Source organism: Urocampus carinirostris, chromosome 20, assembly GCF_059441175.1.
Source record: "Urocampus carinirostris isolate Australia breed hairy pipefish chromosome 20, RoL_Ucar_1.0, whole genome shotgun sequence".
In the NCBI taxonomy this organism is placed as follows: domain Eukaryota; kingdom Metazoa; phylum Chordata; class Actinopteri; order Syngnathiformes; family Syngnathidae; genus Urocampus; species Urocampus carinirostris.
In genome coordinates, this window is record NC_142368.1 from 1,389,453 (window position 1) to 1,411,981 (window position 22,529).

Here is a 22,529-nt window from a genome sequence, read left to right on the forward strand (position 1 = left end):
TATCCCGAGCCGAGAACATCATTAGGGACCCCTCTCACCCCCAACATGGACTGTTCACTCTGCTAGCCTCTGGGAAGAGGTACTGCAGTGTACGGTGCAGGACCACCAGGTTCTGCAACAGCTTTGTCCCCCTGGCCATTAGACTGTTAAATGGTCAATCACACACATTGTAAGCCTACACAGCTGCTAATCTGTACATCAATTTATTTTGTTTTTGTTTTTTTTGCACTACTGGCAGTTCTCTTATACCTAGCCACTCCTTTGCACATCTGTTCTCCTCTGCACTATCGTACTCCAGTGTTATTGTTATTGTATAGTGACTTGTTTACCTGACTGCCCATTTTGCACATGTGGTTTACCTGCTCCTCTTGCACTCTTTGCACTACTGTATAATACTATACATAGCCATAATTATTTAGTATATTATTAGTACTTCAATACTCCAACTTAATACAACATTTTATTTATATCTGTACATTCGAGGAAACTGTGCGGGTCAGATGTATCGACATTTCGTTCTGTATACACGTGTACAAGAATGATAAAAAAGTAGATCTGAATTTGAATCTTTGAATTTCAATTTACATAAAAGTGAGGTAAATTGAAATAACTTTTCAATATCCCATCATATAAAAAAATCTCCATGGTGTTTATTTTTGCTACATATCTCATTTAGAAGAAATCTTGGTCAGTCTGCCCATCCTCCCACGCTAAAGTGCACACTCGTCCTGCACTGTAATTGGACGGCGAGTGAAGGATTTTATACGATTAAATACAAGTTACATTTATCGAGAGGGCAGTGAAGATTTTCACTGAGTGAGCTTCCAAATGCGAAATGTTTTGGTTGGGGAATTTTGACGCTGAAGGCAGGCATTGTTTGGAGAAGTTGTTCTGATAAGCGCTCTGATGTTTTGACCATTTCAGACATCAAGGCGAGGTGGTGGAGCCCACGTGGGGGGGGGTTTTCCTGACGCGCCCATGGGAGGAGCCGGGGCGCCGGCTTGCGGAAAAAGGCGCGGGCCGGGAGAACTTGAGAACATCGAGAGGGAGAAGGCTTGACTGAGACTCGAGCGACACTAATTCGGCTAATTCGATGGAGTTCACTTAGTTAAATACTTCAAAAAAACAAATCTGCCCCCGTGTGAAAATGTCGGCTATTCTTGTCCATCTTTTCCCAAAAAGAAACGAGCGCGCATTGTTAGGTGGTGTTTGGTGAATGGAGTCAGATAACTGATTTGAACTATTTAGTAAACAATACATTTTAAGATTAATTCCCAACACGAAGTAAAATGTGACATTGATGAGTGTCATGTTTTCCACCAAGTTGAACATTTTTAACTCTCAAGGACTAGTAAAAAAAAAAGTTCCGTGCAGAGCATTTGGCGCAGAAAACCTGGTCACACTGTCAGCATTATTAACAGAGCAAAAAAATATTGGTGATTTGGTCCGTCTACTTGCAGATACGATACCTGAAGATAATGCAGCATGGGTGTCAGAAAAACACCAGTTATTTCTAGTCTAATAAGATGAGCGGATTTTTTTTTTTAAATATAACGCCAGCCTGGTTTACCTTGCTTTGTATGTGTGAGTGTATTTATGATTCAATAGTTTACAAGGGCGCACATTCATTAGAGATCGAGCGCTTCTTTATTTTGCTTTAAAAATTCACCTAGGAGACGAGTTTGTATTCATAACGTTCAAAATTTTCTTCTGGGGTTGCACATCTCCAGACTCTCTGAAAGTCCATTCACTAGGGTCGCAGAAACATCATGGGTAACACTAAAAGCTTCGTCCGGAATTGCAGTCTTTTTGTCATCACTGAGTTTTGGCTTCCCTGACACCGCAGTCCAACTAACAGGACACACGCTACACCGGCACGACGGGGACGGAGACTCAGGCAGAAACAGGGGTGGGGGACTATGTGCTGCAATTATAGCAGAATCATTGACACGCACTGCTCACACAATATAGAATTTCTAGCAGTATCGTGTAGACCCTTCTATCTACCGAGAGAGCTAACTGTGGTCATTGTGGTTGCTGTTTACGTTCCACAGGATGCTAACGTTAGCATAGCGCTAAATCTCCTGCTCGCTGCTATCAATAAACAGCAGCTTGCACACCCCGATCGAGCTTTCCTCGTTGCCAGCGACTTTAATCAGGCATGCTTAAGGACTGTCCTTCCCAAATTCATTCAATTCGTGGACTCTGCAACCAGGGGGAAAAAACACAGTAACATCAAACATGCGTACAGAGCTTCCCCCCTCCCCCCACCTAGCTGGATCGGACCATCTGTCTGTCCCTCATCCCCTCATGCACCCCCATCTGGAGAAAAACAAAGCCTGCAAACAAGGACAATACAAACATCTTCTTTGTTCCTTTATCTTCTTTGTTCTCTTCTATCCTCACTGTAAAATGAGAAACTGGAGTGCCACGTCCAATTTCGTTCTCACATTATTTTTCAACCCATTTTGTAACAATGACAATAAAGGTATATTCTATTGACCTGATCTGAGGATGCATGAACTCATCCGCGGCGCTATCGTCATCCAGTCCCGTCCCAGTTAACAGCTCACAAGACCGACTGCGTGCCTTCCACTCCGCCTGCAGACGCGCCAACTGAAAGAAGACAAATGCCGGAGTTATTTCGACCGCGGTGCCAGAAAGCCTCGAAATGTGGCTACCTCCTGCTGGGCATAGTCGAGCTTGTAGGCCCTCTTGACAGCCGGGTCGAAGGGGGTGTGGGGCATCCACAAGTTGATGTGGAGCAATCCCATGTTGACCCAGAAGACGCCAGCGCCTGCGGCGACCTCACCGACTTTGTTGTGGACAAATTGGCGGAGGCAGGCCAGGCACGCTTCCAACACTCCTTCCGGGAGCGATTCAGCAGGAACAAATCGTCTCAGCGTCGTTTCCAGCTCCTCAGCAGCCGCAGGCGGCTTCGCGATCTCCAGCAGGTTCTTGCAGTTCTTTGTGTAGGCCTCACGCAAATCAGGAGGGAGCAGGTGAGCCATACTAAGCAACTGGCGATGGAGGACGACCCCTTGCAGCTTCAAATCCATGCCCCTGTAGAGGAGGTTTGTCAAGTCACATTTCTTCGTATAGGCCTTGATCACAGTCTTATACCACGGACAGACTGAAGAGATCTTTTCTTCCTCATGCCACGAGGCTCTTTAACTCCACCCGGCGGAGTAAAGGCCCACATTAAACCACCCCCCCTACATTGCATATTACCGTATTTTATTGCAATGTGTATTCTGTGTAGCACTATCTAGATACTCTATAGAACACGCTACAGTAGGTATTAGTACGTCACATTGGGTATTTGTATATTGTATTCTTTTTGCTTTATTATTGTACTGTTCTCAGCGAAGGGATGCTGCTGGAAATGTAAATTTCCCTGCGGGGATGAATCAATTATCTATCTATCTATCTATCTGATCACCAAAAGTCTACAAAAGCTGCAGAGACCACCATTACAACATCACCCAGACCTCGGGCGAGAAAGGACTTTAGTTGATGACTTAAAATAGTCAAAGGGGGGAATATTGAGAAAACCAGTCAACTTTGTGTGAACATTTACAAGAAAAATTCTGCAAAGAATGCTTTTATATAAACAGTCATGGAATGATTGAGTAACCAATGGAGATCATGATGCTTTGATTGTCCAAATTTAGGGTTGTATTCGGATTGGAATTTCCCTCTGATAAAATCATTATACAACCAGTTTGTATACTGTATATTAGCTTTCTACGACTAAACAGGGCGTTTCCTGGTCACAGTGTTCAAGCACACAGTCGCCTCATGCGTTTCTTTTTCATCATTGGATGTCACTCAATTTCTTGCGTCTTAACTCTGAAAAGACCGAAATGTTAGTCATTGGTCCATCTAAGTCCCGCGACTTATTCTCAAAAACTGCTGTGAACATTGACAAATGTCACATCACACAGAGTGACTCAGTTAAAAATTGAGGTGTCATATTTGACCCTGATCTATCCTTTCAAACGCATGTAAAGAAAATGACTAGAACCGCTTTCTTCCATCTTCGTAACATTGCTAAAATTCGTACTATCCTGTCTCAGTCGGATGCGGAAATTATAATTCATGCGTTTGTTACCTCCCGTCTCGATGACTGTAATGCACTACTCTCTGGTCTCCCGAAGTCTAGAATCAAGTCTCTTCAGCTGGTACAAAATGCCGCAGCGAGGCTTTTAACTAGGACAAAAAAGTCCGATCACATCACACCGATTTTGGCTAACCTGCATTGGCTCCCAGTTAGCCTTAGATGTGATTTCAAGGTTCTTTTAGTATTATACAAAATCATACATGGACTTGCTCCCTCTTATCTTTCAGATCTGATTTGCCCCTATGTCCCGGTCCGAAGCCTACGATCTGAGAGTGCCGGTCTTCTGGTGATCCCGAGAGCAAAGAAGTGTTCTGCTGGTTCGAGAGCGTTCTCCATCCGGGCACCGGTGCTGTGGAATGCTCTTCCCCCTGAGATCCGATCTGCAACCTCAGTGGAAATGTTTAAATCTAAGCTTAAAACTCACTTCTACTCCATAGCATATGAATAACCTACTCTTCTCGTCGGCTGAAAAATAGTCTGTGTAATATAATGTAATAATATGTGAAGCCCTTTGAGACTCTTTGTGATTTAGGGCTATACAAATAAAAATGACTGGACTTGACTTCAATCATTATTTAGGATACAATGTTTAAAAACAAGCCTACATGGAGAAGAGGAAAAACTCCGAATGAGGAAAAATTAAGAGACCGTAAGAACAAGTCGCACATGAGGTAATTCCGCATCCATGGCTGCAAAGGATGTTGCAAAGGCATCAATATCAACGAAATGAAATGATCTGCATTTATATAGCCCTTTTCAAGTCAATGAAGACTTCCCAAAGCGCTTTACAATGTGCTTCACATTTACCCATTCACGCACACACTCACACACCAATAGCGGCCGTGCAGCCATGCAAGGCGCCAACCTGCCTTTTGGGGGCATTAGGAGTTAAGTGTCTTACCCAAGGACGCTTCGACATGTAACACGGAGGAGCCGGGATTCGAACTGCGATCTCTGGGGCGGCAGTGGCTCAGGAGGTAGAGCGCTCGTCTTGGGATCAGTTCGAATCCCGGCTCCTCCGTGTTCCATGTGGAAGTGTCCTTGGGTAAGACACTGAACCCCTAATACCCCGAATAAGCAGGTTAGCGCCTTAAATGGCTGCACGGCCGCTATTGGGAAATGTGAAGCACACTGTAAAGCGCTTTGGGAAGTCTTGACTTGAAAAGCCCTATAGAAATGCAGATCATTTCATTTCATTTCATTGATCCCAAGACGAGCTCCTGAGCTACTGCCGCCCCCAACGATAAACATTATATTTGAAACCGCGCAAATAGTCCAGCAACGGCAAGCTTCCAGTTTCAAAATCTCACCCGATGTAGCTGGCTCTAAATGAATGAATGTGTCAGGTGTCTAGAGAAATTCAGAGGCTCGGGAGGCAAATGTGGCCTACCTGAAGTCCGGCAGAGCCATGTTGGCCCACAAAACAGCAGACAAATGGTGAAACTGCTCCGTCTCTTCTTTCCAATCCCCCAGAGTGACACGGGAGACCAAGTGCAAACCCGTGTCCGACTCTTGCCAAGGACCAGTACCGCCGGCCCGGCTGTCCAGGACTCGAAGCGTGCAATGGGACCACACGGCTTTACCGAACAAAGCGGGGCCCTGAAACCAGAACGTGATCTTAAAGGGAGAGCCCAACAAGAAACAATCCTTTTGGGACGAGTGTTTTCAAACAATACCAAAAGCTCGGCGTGGCCATCTGAAGCTTGCCGCTTGTCCTTAAGGGCCTGGTCTCGCTTGAGCCAGCGGTCCGGATCGTACGTAGCGCTGTTGTTCCACAGAGCGGACAAAGCTTCCGAAAGCAGCTCGCACCAGACAAACTGGAGATCCTCCGCCGGCTGCTGGTCATAAACGAGACATTGTCATGGTTCACTTACTGCAGAAAAACAAAACCTTCCACCAAATTGTGCCAAAATGCCTTCATTCAGCAAACACAAAAGTTGTTTATTGAGGACAGAGTACCGTATTATCCGCACTATAAGGCGCACCTAAAAGCCTTGACTTTTTTCAAAAGCTGACCATGCGCCTTATAATACAGTGCGCCTTATATATGGATCAATATTAAGTCGCAATGTCTCGCAACTAAGGCAAGCAGCCGCCGACTCGATTTTCCCCCGAAGGCAAAGTCGTCCGCGGTGTATGCTGGGATTCATATACCGGCGTTTCATTGGCTAACCAATGTGTCAATCATCATTTGAATCAGTCACTATTGGCTAAAGTAAAGGAGGCGGATCCTTTTTATCATTTACAAAGCCTGCAATTGGCCGAAAAAGATGAATGTGAATCACACGTTGGGTTGCACTACGGCATACAGAAAACATTTTTTACTATTCTGTATTTGTAAATATCTGACTCTCCTGGATTTACTACACTCACGATTGTAAGAAGACCATGGTTACGTATCATTATTGAACGTGATGGCTGCAAGAGAACTTAGGTGAGCTATGCGGCTTTATATTTTCCCGGTATCTTGTTTTAGAACGATCTTGATGTTTCTGTGATGAGTCTATTTTTAAACTACATTCAATTCAAAGTGTTTATTGTCATACGCACAGTGAAGAACCCCGTTTCCCTGCACAATAAATTCTTACTTTGCTGTCCACACAGTTGCCAGAAAAAAATAAAACTGAAACTAAGGAATGGTTGGCATTTCTTGAATCCCAAGACTTTAACCTTCCGAATGATATTTGGAAGGATGCATTTGAGTGATTGGTGACATCGTACAGACACTGTTTCCGTACATGTCTGAGACACGTATTTGCTTCTTTCGGAATGTTAAGGGGGTAATCAGTTGGACTGAACTATCTGACTGTTTTGTCCACGTTCCCATTGTAGCGCCTTATAATCCGGTGCGCCTTATGTATGGAAAATATAGAACCAAAAACTATTTTTTGGGGGGTGCGCCCTATAACCCGGGGCGCTTTATAGTGCGGAAAATACGGTAGTCTATTTGACTGAAGAAGATATTGCACAATTTCCTGACAAAGCACTTGCCCTTCCACTGTTGTGCAGGAACCAAAGTGGGCAAAGCTGAGTGATATTCACTGGCGTGGACTGTAGGCAATAGCCAACATGAGCTGAGACTTCCAGGCACAAATCATCCAGTTTTAGGTTACTGAAATCAAAAAGAAAATACATAAAAAAAAAGGAAAAAAGAAATTGAGACATTTTTGTGTGTTGGGGTTTTACCGAAGTGAAAAAGGAAGCTGCAAGCAATCTGTACTGAGCCTGAGCTGGTTGAGAGCAGCCACTTGCTCCGTCAGGCTCCACAATTGAGCCCTGCGACTTAGTTGTTGCAATTGTTGCTGGCAGCCTTCGGAACGGACGTCTTCATTGGGCACGTTGTGGCTCTCCAACAGCCCGCAGGAAGATAGCTTGGACTGCTGCTGCGCCACACTTGACTCCAAAGTTGTCAATTTCGCTGGGGAGGACAATCATAAATTCACCCGATTATCACTCTGAGGAACTGAGATGGCAAAGTGACAAACCATCTTACCAGCGGTGTGCGTATCCGCTTGACTGTTTAAAGACAAAATAAGCGCCCAGGCCTCCAGAAGACTGCGCTTCATGTCCACAGTGATCCCGGCCACTTTGCAAACCACCTCCTCCGTCCAACTCTCCGGAGTGAGTTTTTTCAAGTCCAGGGCTCGACTCAAAGCTCTCAACTGCAATGCACACTCCGCAACCGTCTCCAGCTAGAGAACATTTTTTTCAGGAAAACTTTTATTAAACCTGCAAATACATACCTCATACAGATGTAAAATTGTTTTCATGCCTATGCTCACTTTGCACAATGTTGACTATTTTTGCAAGCATATTGTACTAATACGATCCCAAAACTGTATGTAACATCCTACATGCCCACATTTCTTGTGTAAATTATAACCTTTATCTTCTTTGTTCCTTTATATTGTGTAAATTATAATCGTATCTTCTTTGTTCCTTTATCTTCTTTGTTTTCTTTTATCCTCACTGTTAAATGTGACACTGGAGTGCCACATCCAATTTTGTTGTCACAATATGTTCAACCCATTTTGTAAAAATGACAATAAAGGTATATTCTATTCTATTCTACACGAGTTTCAACTTAGTTATATATGTACCACAGCCATACCCCCTAGTGGGAGGTGGCTAGAGTCATTTCTGACTCTTTTTGGGAGATTGATTTAGAGGAGGGGATTCCCAGCCCCCTCGCTCAACCCAACTGAGGTGTTGGGAGTGAGCAAACCCCCCAATTCCAACCCCTAATGCTAAACGCCAAGCAGGAAGGCAACGGGTACCAATGTTTAAGTCTTAGGCATGACTCGGCCGAGGCTTGAACCACAACCTCCCAGTCTCGGGGCGGGCGCCATACCCCAAAGGCCACTGAGCTTAGTAACAAGGGATTATTGTTTTTAGCAAACTCTAAGTGGCACTTTTTCATGAGTCAAGCAAATTTGAGCCTGGTGTCCTTATGCGACTTAAAGACTAGAATATGTTTTGCAAAACGAGGTCCCAACCTTGAACGGCAGAGGTTTTCCCAGTGCTCTTTGCACGCCTTTGCGAGCAGTCGCCGCAGACTCAGGGGTGGACAGCAGAGCCTGGATGCTTCCGACCACGGCTGCCAACTCTTGGGAGTGCCTGGACAAAAGCAACCACCGCCGCAATTCCATCAACGGTCGCCAAATACTTACAATGGCCGTCCAATGAACCGAGGCGAGCGTCACTCCTATGGAGAAAGTCTCTTACTTGAAATTAAGGTGAGCGTCTCCCAGCAGGAGCGGCGGCAGGCAGAGCACGAGGCGCTTGTGCACCCACTGCCAATGTAGCGCCAGGATGGCCACACCGGGCCCGTCTGCCAGGGTGACCTTGCAAACGTCCCACAAACGGTCTAGCCACGCCAACAACTGCAGGATCTGAGAACACAAAGGCGCCACTTGAGAGACCGCAGACTAAAAGAGACTACAGACGGTCGAGAGGGTTTTACCTCAAACGCGACACCGTCCGAAACGGTAGACTGTCCTGCGCGGATGGCCTGCTTCGTGAAATCATCCCACAGTTCAAAGAATCTCTGCAAATGCATGAGCACTGGATGGGGCAGGTGACCAGTATCCACCGACCCTGCAGGAAAACCATAACAGTCTAGTTTCCATATTTCATTTCGATTTTTAGTGCCTACGAATCGCTTTGAAGCACTAGAACTTTTTCACAATATCAGAATAAATGGGGGTCCAGAATAGGTCATTGGGGTGCAGACCTTTAGAGTAAGCTGTGGATATTCCCAACACGCTGTTACGGGCCGTATGCTTGGCATCATGGGCGCAGACGGCAGTCCTGGCTTCTCGGTCCATCAGCAAGATGAGCCTGTTTGGGATCATTGAAATGCACCCGATAGGGAATCCAGAAAAGCAGAGGTTAAAATTGATCTCACCTACACATGTGTATGTCTATTTATAAAAATAAGTCATGTCTGCATTTGCAAAAATAGAGGAGCGGTACGAGACTGTTGGGAAGAGAGCAATTACTGTAAATTCCGGACTATAAGCCACTACTTTTTTCCCTAACTTTCAACTCTGCGGCTTATTCAGTGATGCGGCCAATTTATGTCATTTTTCTAACGGCCGCTAGCGGCGCTCGAGTATTGCTAGCATTAACTGCCCTGTCAAAGCTATATCATTATTATTAAAGCTTTGAAAACTCTCTCGGTGTACCGTAAATATGTGTAACCCATGTATAATTTGTATTTGCAACTGTATATTTTTGTGATGTATTTATTGGTATTTATTTTAGACACTTATTCTGACATGTTTTGCACAGGCGAACGAAAAATGAGGGGCGGAACTAACGCGGGGTGCTGAGTTTAAGTGGGGACCGCTAAAGGTGAGGGACAGACAAGGAAAGAAGAGGGGGTAAAAAGTTGGTTAAAGAAAAAAGAAGTTGCGTGAGTAAATGTGTTCATCTGATATATTTTTCCCACTCTTACCTTTGGGAATATACATTTTTTTCCTTAGATTACTTTCAACGGGACCCGGACTCTGCAGGTCTGCATCAAACCTTAAGTACCGGTATCATTTTCCGTTCATTTTGCCGGCTGTGATTTTTGGACTGTGTACTTTAATGAAAGGCATTTAGTTTCAATCGCGGGACTTGAAGTCGGGTTTGGGTTAATTTTGTGTTTGTGTTACATGTTTAAATGTGGGCGCATGCGGCTTGTATACAGGTGCGGCTTGTGTATGTACAAAATCGGTTTTCCTCTTAAAATGTGGTGGGTGCGGCATATAATCGGGTGCGCTCTATAGTCCGGAATTTACGGTATGTACGATGATGTAAGACAGAAAAATACGCACCTATTGGCGACTTCATTTAGCTTCTCCATAAAGTCTGGATATCTTTTGCCATCCTCCAAATTGCACTTGTTGGCCAAAATGTCCAAGTACTGCTTGTTCCAGCGCATGTCCAACAGAATTCTGTGCTCATCTGGGGGTACAACAGCACAGGTAGAGTTGGTATACATTTTGCAGTCGGATAGCTTTTCGAATCGGACTTCTCTTGAACCAGTTTGGGATGTAATTGCATCCTCAAACACAACTGATTGTGACCATGACCAGCTCAGTGGTCCCATAGGTTCACCATTCTTCCAGATCAGGCGGTGGAAGGATGGAAAAACCCACAAACAATGTCAACAACTGAGGTAATGCTCACCTTTGCATTGTGTTAGAAGCAGCTCGGCGAGAGATCTTCCTCGCACAGACAATTGACAAGCGAAAGCAGCTTTCAGAGCTCGTGTGCCCGCTTCCAATGCAAGCAAAGCAGCGTCTGCAATAACGGACAATGGTTAGCTCGTCATCAAGAATTTACCGCAAAACTAGGAGTGGCTAAACTGCCCTGAACCCACCTGGGGCACCGGCGTTACTCTTCCTGAGATGCGCCAACCAACGAACACGCGTGAGCCAATCCCCATGAGAAGCGCGCTCGGTGACCAGTCGCACGGATGCTTGGATCAAGTCCAGCTTGTCTCCTGGCACCGCATCTCCTTGCCCTCCCTCAAAGACGTTGCTGCCCTCTAGCACCCTCCGCAGATCTGTCAAGCAGAGTGGGCGAGTCCTAAAAGGAGAAGACAACTTGAGGTTTATGAAATGAAATGAAATGATCTGCATTTATATAGTGCTTTTCAAGTCAATGACTTCCCAAAACGCTTTACAGTGTGCTTCACATTTCCCAATAGCGGCCGTGCAGCCATGTAAGACGCTAACCTGCTTATTGGGGGTATTAGGGGTTCAGTGTCTTACCCAAGGACACTTCGACATGTAACACGGACAAGCCGGGATTCGAACTGGGATCCCTTAATCCTTAAACGATTGCTCTACCTCCTGAGCTAATGCCGCCCCAGTTTAATCAATAAACGACACTGGTGCCTTTTTCAACCTCATCAACCTAAAATGTTTGGTGATGGCAGCCCAGGACTTTACAGACCTGGCACCAATGTTCCCTCTAAGCTGCGTGTGTGCGCAATTGCGCACTACCCAAAAGCTTCTCTGCGCACAAGAAAATTTAGCCAAGCTCACAGAAATCAGGGCTCCAAATTGCTATCTAAGAAGCGAATTAAGTCAAAGTTACAGTGCATGAAGATGAAAATACACGGGTTCCCCTGACGCTGTCTTCTAAATGCGGTATTTTGAAGTCAATGTCGAAGTAGAACGAAGTTGAGTAAAGTCAGTAGAGTTTTTCCAGAACCGTCTTCTTCGGCTCGGCTTACTAAAAAGAACCGGCTCTTTCAGGTCCCAAACGGCTCTTCGGGTTGTTTGTGCTTCTTTCATCCCTACACGACCAAATTTTATGTAAAATTGTGCACAAAATGACTTAAAGGAAGAGGGGGGAAATAGAACAAAAAAATGAAAGTAGTGAAAAGCTGAGAAAAAAATGAAACAAAAAAGAGAAAAAAAAAATTCAGAAAAAAAGCCAGAAGAAAAGAAATAAGCAAATAAAGGGAAAAAAGAGAACAAAAAAGCAAGAAAAAAGTAACAAGTGGGAAAAAATAAACACAATTAGATTTTTTTTAAAAAGGATTTTTTTTAAAAAAGGAGAAAAAAACAGGGAAAAAGAGGATAAAGTTTTCTGTTGCATTCAAATAATTTCCAATGATATCAAGTAAATCTTGTAAGTAAATACAGTTGTGTATCATGCAACTGACTCAATAAGCCCCTCAAAATGTTAGCATTATGCGACAAAAGATACCAGGAATAAAAGAAATGGAAATCTTGTGAAAGAATTGTAAAAACAAATGACCTTTGCAATCCTACATGAGTCAATTCATTCAAAAGTGAATTTATTTTTGCATTGCTGAAAACTCAGCAAAATGTAAGGTGATGTCAAGTTTTGGACATGTTTGCTAATGACTTAGTTGCCACACTTGGGATTGCCGTTGCTCACTGTTGTTTCAAGCGTTGCTCACCCACTTTGGTGAACGCTCTGACCCGTAAGGAAAATGACAGGGAACATTGCCTGGCGCCACAACAAAAAATACAAGTGCGCCTTACTTACCGTCGAGCCTGGACACTGTTGAGGAGAAAAGACAGCAGTTGTCCATCTCGGAGGACTGTTGCCAAACAGGAGTCTTCGGCGGAGAATAGCACTGAAGGTGCGGCGTCGGGCCAAACACCAGCGCAGAGCAAACTTTGGTCCCACTCGCCGCTCGTCAAAATGGCCAACTGCTGCTCAATCGCTTGCCGGGCGAGCTGCCGAAAAAAAAAAACAGTCAGCTACCACGGCGAAGACAAACTGATAAATATATTTTTAATACCGGACACCTGCAAAGGAGATCACATGGGATGCGAGTTCGTTATTTTTGACTTCAATACCTCATCGTTTTGACCATTATGCACTGTTTACAACAGGGGTCGGGAACCTATGGCCCGCGAGCCAGATGTGGTTCTTTTGATGATATCTCAACTCATCTCATTAGCTTCACCGCTTATATAGGGCACGTTTTTCACTACAATTAACAGTCAAGGTCATCTCATCTCATCAGCTGTACCGCTTGTCCTAATTAGGGTCGCGGGGGTGCTGGAGCCCATCCCAGCAATCATCGGGCAGTGGGCAGGAGACACCCCGAACTGGTTGCCAGCCAATCGCAGGGCACACGGGGACAGACAACTCACTCGCTCAGTCACACCTAGGGACAATTTGGACCGGCCAATTTACCTGAAATGCATGTTTTTGGAATGTGGGAGGAAACCGGAGTGCCCGGAGGAAACCCACACAAGCACGGGGAGAACATACAAACTCCGCACAGAAATTCTGGAGCTGGATTTGAACCCACGCAGGAGGTTCCCAAGAGATGAACTGTGCCGCACATGCGCTAACCACTGCGCCGCCGTGCTGCCCTTCTTTTGATGATAATATATGGCTCGCAAATCTGAGGCTGGGGTTTAAAAAAAAAAAAGATCTTTTGTTTAAATCCATCCGTCGATTTTCTATTGCTCGTGTCTTGTGCAGAGTTCCGGATGCATGAGCGATGGTCTATTATTTTAATTGGATGATAATACCCTACGTTGGCCAATACTGGGCTGTTGCTGGGGGCACAGGTACACGCCCCCTTTTGCGTCCCTTGGCACTTGGCTGTTGGTCGTTAGCTCAAAGCTAACCCTTAGACAGAGAAGATGGCGAAACAAAAAAAAGATGATGCATATTGTACATTTCAGGACGAACGGACCGAAGAATTTGCCTTTGTGGAGTGGTATGCCTTATAGATAGATAGATAGATACTTTATTCATCCCCGTAGGGAAATTCACACTTCCAGCAGTCTACCCCGTTGTTTATTAACAGATGAACATGATGCCCTAGAGGTGCTTGTACTGGAGTGGATGACGTCACGCTAGTCCAAAAGTTTGACATCCCTGCAGCAGATGGGAAAATCCAGGGATACACCACCTCGTGTTAGCAAGTCCGCCTCCTCTCCGATTCCCCCCGGCTTTCGTGTCTCTGTATAGCGGCGCTGAAGCCGGATTGCTCCGGGTAGCAACTGCGCTCCCTGTGCGCTTCTGTGTTTTCCACCAGCACTCGATTTGCAATGACAAAATTGTATCGATGAAACGGTTGAATGTAAAGAGGCACTTGGACACACGCCATGCTGCCTTTGCGTTGAAGATGTGGATGAACAAGTTCAAATCACCGAATGAAGAGTTGGAAAGAATTGCACGACAGAAAGCGGAGTTGGCGAGCAAGCACATGTGGACAGAAATGAACAAATTTCAACCCGAAGACGAGTCGGTCCTCAAAACTTGGAACGCGCTACCGGTCACATACCACACACTGAGGCGTGTGAGTATCGGTGTATTGACAATGTTTGGATCGACGTATTCATGTGAGCAGTCATTTTCACACCTCAAATACATCAAGTCCAACCGACCATCATGGTGAACGGATGAATGCCTCAATGCCTGCATGAAGCTTCAACTCACGATGTCCCAACCAAACTACAAAACCATCAGCAAATCCATGCAGCACCAGAAGTCGCATTAATGGTGAACAATGGTGGTCAACATTTTCGACACACTACCCCCCTTACGTATTTTTCCACATTTTTGACATACTAACCAACTACGTTTTTTTCAACATTTTTGACAAACTACCCCCCCTTACGTTTTTTTTCCACATTTTTGACATACTAACCAACTACGTTTTTTTCAACATTTTTGACAAACTACCCCCCCTTACGTATTTTTCCACATTTTCGACATACTAACCAACTACGTTTTTTTTCAACATTTTTGACAAACTACCCCCCCTTACGTATTTTTCCACATTTCGACATTCAGTTCAGGGTGTCCCCTGCCCACTGCCCGGAGATGGCTGGAATGGGCTCCAGCCTCCCCCGCGACCCTAATGAGGATAAGCGGTATGGCTGATGAGATGAGATGAGATAAAATTCAGTCTTAAAATATATTATATGGCTCTCACTGAAACAAATTTCCAAAAATTGTTCTTTTATGGCTCTCTCAGTCAAAAAGGTTCCCGACCACTGGTTTACAACATTGTCACCATCGGCCAATCATGTTACAGCTTTTTTGATTGCCACCAGGGTTGGGTAGGGTTACTTTAACTTGATTACTTTCAATGACTTTTGGATGACTCCAATAGCAAATATGCTAACAAAAGACAAAAGAAACTAAATAGGAATAAAATGACTCAAGTTTGTGCAGGCTTAGGGAGTAACGGAATAGGTGGAACGGCAAAAATTATGTCGGCAAGCTGTTTGGATTTATTTCCATTTTGTTTCTGTCGCATTTGATGTTCGTTTTGCCGGAGATCAAAGCCAGGAGAGAAAGCTTACCGCGTGTTGTGAGTCATCATTTTATTCCTATTTAGTTTCTTTTGTCTTTTATTAGCAGATTTGGTATTGGAGTCATCCAAAAGTCATTGAAAGTCATCCAGTTCAAGTAACCCTACCCAACCCTGATTGCCACACCCTTTAGGGGAAATCTGCTTTTATTAACCTCGGAGATTTGATAAGGAGGCTCAGGGGAGGGCTTTGAGAACAGGTTGGAATTTCTTATCTGGGGTTTGGCCTCACCCCCGTTTTCCTTACAAGTTCAAAATCCATGGAAGTCTTCTCTACTTATCTTGAGTGTCGTCTAAACTATATGGTTACATCAAAAGATCATCAGGACTGGTTAAGATAATTCGCCAGGGCACAGTCCTAGGATACAAAATGAGGGGGAATACAGAAAAAGAACTGGGCCCACAACATCAAGAGAAATGGACTACAACCCAAACTCAGGCCTGGAACCGTCAGCAATGGAGAGAGCTGTCCAGAGTTGTCTTCAGTGGTCCCCCGGACCACTCAGGCGGTTAACTGTAAACTTAACAGTGGCATTGGAGTCTCGCAGGATTCTGAATGTTCACTTATTAGTCTGCTTCGTGGGCCACATAAAAGCTGAGCTCGTTCTAGTGCCCCGATTATGGTTCTACTTACCGTAATTTCTGCACTATAAGGCGCACCAGGTTATAGGGCGCACCCCCCAAAAATAGTTTTTGGTCCCATACTTTCCATACATAAGGCGCACCGGATTATAAGGCGCTACAATGGGAACGTGGACAAAACAGTCAGACAGTTCAGTCCAACTTCTTACCCCCTTAACATTCCCAAAGCTTGCAAAGAAGCAAATACGTGTCTCAGACATATACGGAAACAGTGTCTGTACGATGTCACTCAAATGCATCGTTCCATCATTCGGAAGGTTAAAGTCTTGGGATTCAAGAAATGTCAACCAGTCCTTAGTTTCTATTTTCTTTTTCGCTCGCAACTTTACTGTGCATATGACAATAAACACTTGGAATTGGGTTTAATTTAAAAATAGACTCATCACAGAAACATCGAGATCGTTCTAAAACAAGATACCGGGAAGATATAAAGCCGCATAGTTCACCTAAGTTCTCTTGCAGCCTTCACGTTCAATAATGATACGTAACCATGGTCTTCTTACAACTGTGAGTAAATCCAGGAGAGTAAAATATTTACAAATACAGAATAGTAAAAAAATGTTTTCTCTATGCCGTGGTGCAACCCAACGTGTGATTCACATTCATCTTTTTCAGCCAATTGCAGGCTTTGTTTCGCCCCTTTAGCCTATGCGAGCCTGTAAATGATAAAAAGGATCCGCCCCCTTTACCTGCGAATAACTTTAGCCAATAATGATCGATTCAAATGATGATTGACACACTGGCTAGGAAATGAAACGCCGGCATTGGTATCCCAGCATACACTGCGGACCACCTATGAGGAAAAATCGAGTCGGCGGCTGCTTGCCTTAGTTGCGAGACTTTGCGACTTAATATTGATCCATATATAAGGCGCACTGTATTATAAGGCGCATGGTCAGCTTTTGAAAAAAATAAAGGCTTTATTTATAATATTTATACGTTTTTTGTGCGGAAAATACGGTAACTGTCAGAGTTGTTTGCGCATCCTACCTTTTGACTAGCAGTGCTCCGCTGCATAAGGACGTAGACCTCGCAGCAGGCGTGCAGCATGGCGGCAGCCAGATCAGCTCCTCTCTGAAGCTGACAGCGGAGGAGGCCGGCCACGTGGAGCAGCGAGGCAACCGAGGAGGCGGGAGAATCTGCAGTGAGAAAGTGAAGTTCTACTCCGGTTTCAATAAAGACGACCGCGTGTTGTTTACTGTTGCTTACCCCAAATGGCGGCTTTGACGCTCTGGTGGATGCCGATCAGCAAGTCGCACATACCGTCTCCGATTGCCCCAGCGCTTTGGAGTAAAGTTTTCAAGTCCAGCGAGTCCCAGGAGACGGCATCGTTCTCCCCAGGGATGTAGATTTCGAGTCCTCGGTTCCTCATGGCCCGGGAAAGCTCGCCGTGCGCCGGGTCCATGGTAAGAAACAACCTGCACCAGGACATCTTAAGTATCATTCGACTAAACAACGGCGTGACGGAGGGCAGCCCCTTACCTGAAGTCAGGGTGCGGCGTCACACTGGGGGTCTTGCCGTCGATCACCCCGCGTTCGTTAACTGTAAGGCACCCGCCCGGTTCCAGAAGGGCGTTCAGGCGATCCAATACTGAAGCGCTGAGCACATCAAACAAAGCTTGCTCAGCAAACCCTTTCGTTTTTTTACCCAACTTTAATAATGAGTTTACGAAGGTCCTACAATTCTCTACTATTGAAGCATTTGGTTAGATAGATAGATAGATAGATAGATATTTTATTCATCCCCGTAGGGAAATTCACACTTCCAGCAGTCTACCCCGTTGTTTATTAACAGATGAACATGATGTCCTAGGGGTGCTTGTAGCGGAGCGGATGACGTCACGCTAGTCCAAAAGTTCGACATCCCTGCGGCAGATGGAAATCTTTTCTTTGTGAAAATCCAGGGATACACCACCTCGTGTTAGCGAGTCCGCCTCCTCTCCGATTCCCGTAGGCTTTCGTGTCTCTGTATAGCGGCGCTGAAGCCGGGTAGCTCCGGGTGGCTACACGTTAGCGTCCGGGGTGCTAAACGTGAGCCACGTTTCCGCAAAACACAGCACCTGCGCTCCCTGTGCGCTTCGATGTTTTCCACCAGCATTCTTTGATCTCATTTGGTAGTGAGTTCGCATTTACCATGATTGCGGATGGTACCAAAGACTTAGCTAGCTCCGGTTCTTCCTCCACGATAGGCCCCTTCATCACGCCGTTATTCCCATTTGTGGAGTTTTCCTTCTTTAAGTAAAGCATACAGTAATCCCTCGGTTATGGCGGTTAATGGGGACCGAGACCACCTGCGAAAACTGAAAATCCGCGAAGTAGCGGCGCCCCTTCAAAAATGCTTTAAAAAACCTATACAGATATACAGTATACCCCCCCGCCATTAAACCGAAGTGATCGCTGGCATGATGGCAAGGAGTTATTGGGTGACTCATCCAGAACTCTTCACACTGGAACAGAATGTACCAAAACATGACCCACAAGTGAAGCCATGTCTTACATAATCAGCTTACACGGAATAGGACTGCGGCGAAACCACTACGAACCATTCAGTATAATTGTATTAACCGCTCTCAACCACATGCAGCCATCGCAGTTTATTTCGCTTGTTAACACTACCGGTTACAAATTGAAAATAAAAACAGTGAAAATGTGATAATTGATGAGTGATTGTGAAGCGTTTTGGGAAACAACAGTTAAAAAAATGGTCCGTGTTCATTTGAATGAAAGTGAAAGAGCTACCTTCTGACAATAACAACATACTTTAGCTAGCGGCATCGAACGGCTTTTACAACAAATACACGAAACCACACACAATTAGCAGTGTTTAGGTAGTACAAACAACCGCTCGCTTTTGGTATAATAAAGTCAAACTTGAGAAGAAATGTGAAAGAAGAGAATATAACACTTAGGTCGCGTTGCCGAGTTCCTCCATGATAAACAGCGCCACATAAGAAGGGGGCGAGGTGGGAGGAGTTGAAGGACGGGGGCTGAGTGAAGCGGTAACTCACCATGACTAAGCATCATGTCAGAACCTCCCCCTCCCCTTCACAATAAGAGTGTCCACACCGTGTCCTCAGTTGACATAAGCTCGCGCTCAATGGCATCAAGTCAATAAATGCTTTTATTGAGAAGGTAAGGTATATTTTTTTAGACCCGCGAAGCTCTGAACCCGCAAAAGTGGAACCGCGAACTAGCGAGGTTCCACTGTATTATATAGGCCACACTTTCTACTGTATTTGTTACCTGCAGAAATTGGCATTGTCCATGAGCAGCCAGTCCCCAGCCTGCAGGGCTTGTATGAGCATCCCATCTAACCACTCGAATCCTCCACTGGTGCTGGCGCTTTCCGGCTGCCGCAAGCGCTCCTTCAGTAAAATCAGGTCCATGTGCAGCTTAGACACATCTGAAGGGTAAGTGCAAGAGAAAAGACGACAGTAATTTTATAACGGCTTTGTAATTTTTTTCCTGTGGCCACAGTCGACCCGTTCGCAGCCAGCCAAGTTCGTCCGTATGACATATACAGTATAGTTGTCAATGGCCGGTAACCACCGGCCAGATCAGCTAATAGGACCTGCTAGCTCAGGGGTCGGGAACCTTTTTGACTCAAAGCAAAATATATTAATTTTATTTTGGGAAAGAGCCACACTATTTATTACGAGACAAATTGACTCAATTGCTAAATCCGCGCCCCAGACAAAAGCTTAGTCTTCAGCACATTTATTTTTGATGATTTGATACAAATTCTGAAAAGATAATCATGCCAGAGCCCGTGTCCCAAAATCAACAAACATACCACTTTAAACTTGTCTCTTTCTTGCAATGACTCAAGATCGGTTCAAATCATTTTGACCCTTTTTTTTCATACATATTGGTTTCAAAACCAGATGCGAGCAGTTATTTTGTAAAAAGGTCACAACATTCTGCCAACAGGGAACCTGATGTGCTTACCTTTGGCGCAGACGGAGTAGGGCGTTTTTGCATGGCTCCACCCATCCCTCCCACTCACCCAATCAAATAACTAAGTTATCTTCCGGTGTTTTGGCGTATTTACAGTTTGTTTTGTGGATTTCATCATAAGGTATCTAAACACTCAACACAGATTGTATAGTGAGCTTTTATATAAAGGATTCTTTAGAATTGTAGAGCCAAAACGGGTTTTTCTTTTTTTTTTTTTTTTTGGGTGTGATACCTTGACTGTTAAGGTAGCACGGCGGCGCAGTGGTTAGCGCGTGTGCGGCACAGTTCTGAGGTCGTGGGATCCTCCTGCCTGGTTCAAATCCAGCTACCGGACTTCCTGTGCGGAGTTTGTATGTTCTCCCCCTGCTTGCGTGAGTTTCCTCCGGGCACTCCGGTTTCCTCCCACATTCCAAAAACATGCATTTCAGGTGAATTGGCCGGTCCAAATTGTCCCTAGGCGTGACTGCGCGAGTGAGTTGTCTGTCCCCGTGTGCCCTGCGATTGGCTGGCAACCAGTTCAGGGTGTCCCCTGCCCACTGCCCGGAGATGGCTGGTATGGGCTCCAGCCTCCCCGCGACCCTAATTAGGACAAGCGGTACAGCTGATGAGATGAGATGACCTTGACTGTTAATTGTAGTGAAAAACGTGCCCTATATATTCTGCCAAGTACTCCATTGTGATTCAGTTTTGGTTTGGCTTTGCGTGTATCTGAACAGGATTATTGGCTCCAGTTTTGAACGAGATGGAGAAAATTTGCATGCAATCAAATTTGTCTCTGAGCCACGTGTACTCATAGAAAGAGCCATACAGGTTCCCGAATCCTGTGCGATAAAAGTTTGTGGCCATGCATCAATTCCTCCCCACTCACCCGTGAAGACTTTGAGCCTGGTGTCCAGTTTTTGCAAAAGGACCACCACGCCTTCCAGTTTGTCAACGGCATCCGTGTCCACAAAGGGGGCAGAGTTTTGCGATTGGCGTTCCCCGAGCCAGCGGCAGAACCGACCCCACGTCTGCAGCAGCAAGCGGGCGTCCTCCAGGCCGGCGTCCGGAGACGTCAGGCCGCGCCTGGCCACCGAGGCCGCGGCCGAGCGCACGCCTTCTAAGAGGCGACGCCACGGACGCGTCAGGTCCACCTGGCAAAGAAAAGCCAGGCTCATTGTAAGTGGTGTCTCCACCAGTGTTCCGGTTTGCCGGCGTCCCTGCATTCTAGACGAATGATTTTTGCTCGTCTCAAGTCAACGTGTGACCCCGGGACGCAACTTTTTTGACACAAAATTGTCATTATTACCCGATTACTATTTTTTAACTAAGATTTACCGCCCTCCAAACTTTTCGTCAGGCAGATTCGCCATTGTTGTTTTGGTCTCGCGGTTCGAGTTTTCGTCCGCACGCCGATCTCGGCAAACGAGATCTCGTTGCTTCGAGATGACGTGATTGTTGTGGTGGTTGCCGTCAATTTAAGGTGCAAATCAACACAAAATCAGTCATTTCTTCAGTGTCAGTAATAAGTGGAAACATAACGCCGAAAGTGACAACAACGGCAATAATTCCGGCACAGAAAAACGGCAGAGAAATTCTTCGGAAGATCGCGGAGGCTAGGAAAACACGTGTGTTGAAGCGAACGATTCGATGAAAGATCATAAACAAAAGAATACTCCTAGCAAGAAAAGGACTTTTCTGCCAAAATGGACTAAATTTTATTCCTGGTGACGCTATGAGGAGGATGATAATGGATTGGACCTTGAGAAGGCATGACAACTGTGACGGGACAGCAAACCACGAAGAATATATGAACTGAAAAATCTGAAGTGATAACTGCTTTGTACTACCAATTAACTGCGATGATTAAAACTGTATGAATATATAGACTAATATTTCAGCAATATTATTTTGTACAATGTACAATATTGTTGTGAACTGAAAAATCTTGAAGTGATAACTGATTTGTATTACCAATAAACTGTGATGATTAAAAGGGAATGAATATATAGATTCATATTATATATTTGTCGTGAATTTACAATTTCAACCTGGATAAGACTAAATTTTGGGGAGCCATACATTTTTGAGCATGCGAGTCCCCGGGACCCATCACTTTTCACAGGTCAAATGAACACTGCTCGACGCAAAGGCGGCCGGCGGTTACCTGTTCAAATCCGCCCAGCAGCTCGGTGGTGTCTGTGGCGCTGTTGATGGGCAGCACCCGCAGACGCTTGCCGGTCAAGAAAGCGGCCAATCTGACCAGGCTGCTCTTGCCGCAACCTGCGGGGCCCACCAGTACCGCCATCCACTTCATCTCCACGCATTTTAGAAGCGACTCCAACGGGTGCAAGGCTCTGTGCGTGATCGACAGTCGGGGGGCCCGGACCCCCGAGGGACTGCCGCTCCGTTGCACTACTGAGAATCCCACCTGAAAGGAAGATGGCTCTTAATGTCCGCTCGCTAAAGCCCAGGCACACATCTAGAGGCAACAGGTTAAAGAACGTGTTT

At 45.3% G+C, this 22,529-nt stretch overlaps 1 protein-coding gene across 1 annotated transcript in view; it reads right to left on the reverse strand.

Annotated features, from left to right (window-relative positions):
* The window catches only part of mdn1 (midasin AAA ATPase 1), a 105,863-nt gene that overhangs the window by 31,967 nt on the left and 51,367 nt on the right, over positions 1 to 22,529 (reverse strand). The window contains exons 42-62 of the mRNA XM_088324684.1: positions 22,186 to 22,449; positions 20,908 to 21,172; positions 19,326 to 19,485; positions 17,565 to 17,681; positions 17,292 to 17,500; positions 17,073 to 17,221; positions 12,641 to 12,834; positions 10,995 to 11,203; positions 10,802 to 10,915; positions 10,447 to 10,576; positions 9,357 to 9,463; positions 9,087 to 9,220; positions 8,849 to 9,015; positions 8,620 to 8,740; positions 7,617 to 7,815; positions 7,310 to 7,541; positions 7,109 to 7,235; positions 5,800 to 5,961; positions 5,514 to 5,722; positions 2,682 to 3,063; positions 2,504 to 2,616 (exon numbers count right to left, since the gene is read on the reverse strand). Coding sequence (XP_088180810.1) covers positions 2,504 to 2,616; positions 2,682 to 3,063; positions 5,514 to 5,722; positions 5,800 to 5,961; positions 7,109 to 7,235; positions 7,310 to 7,541; positions 7,617 to 7,815; positions 8,620 to 8,740; positions 8,849 to 9,015; positions 9,087 to 9,220; positions 9,357 to 9,463; positions 10,447 to 10,576; positions 10,802 to 10,915; positions 10,995 to 11,203; positions 12,641 to 12,834; positions 17,073 to 17,221; positions 17,292 to 17,500; positions 17,565 to 17,681; positions 19,326 to 19,485; positions 20,908 to 21,172; positions 22,186 to 22,449 — 3,764 coding nt within the window. The remainder of the gene's footprint in view (positions 1 to 2,503; positions 2,617 to 2,681; positions 3,064 to 5,513; positions 5,723 to 5,799; positions 5,962 to 7,108; positions 7,236 to 7,309; positions 7,542 to 7,616; positions 7,816 to 8,619; positions 8,741 to 8,848; positions 9,016 to 9,086; positions 9,221 to 9,356; positions 9,464 to 10,446; positions 10,577 to 10,801; positions 10,916 to 10,994; positions 11,204 to 12,640; positions 12,835 to 17,072; positions 17,222 to 17,291; positions 17,501 to 17,564; positions 17,682 to 19,325; positions 19,486 to 20,907; positions 21,173 to 22,185; positions 22,450 to 22,529) is intronic.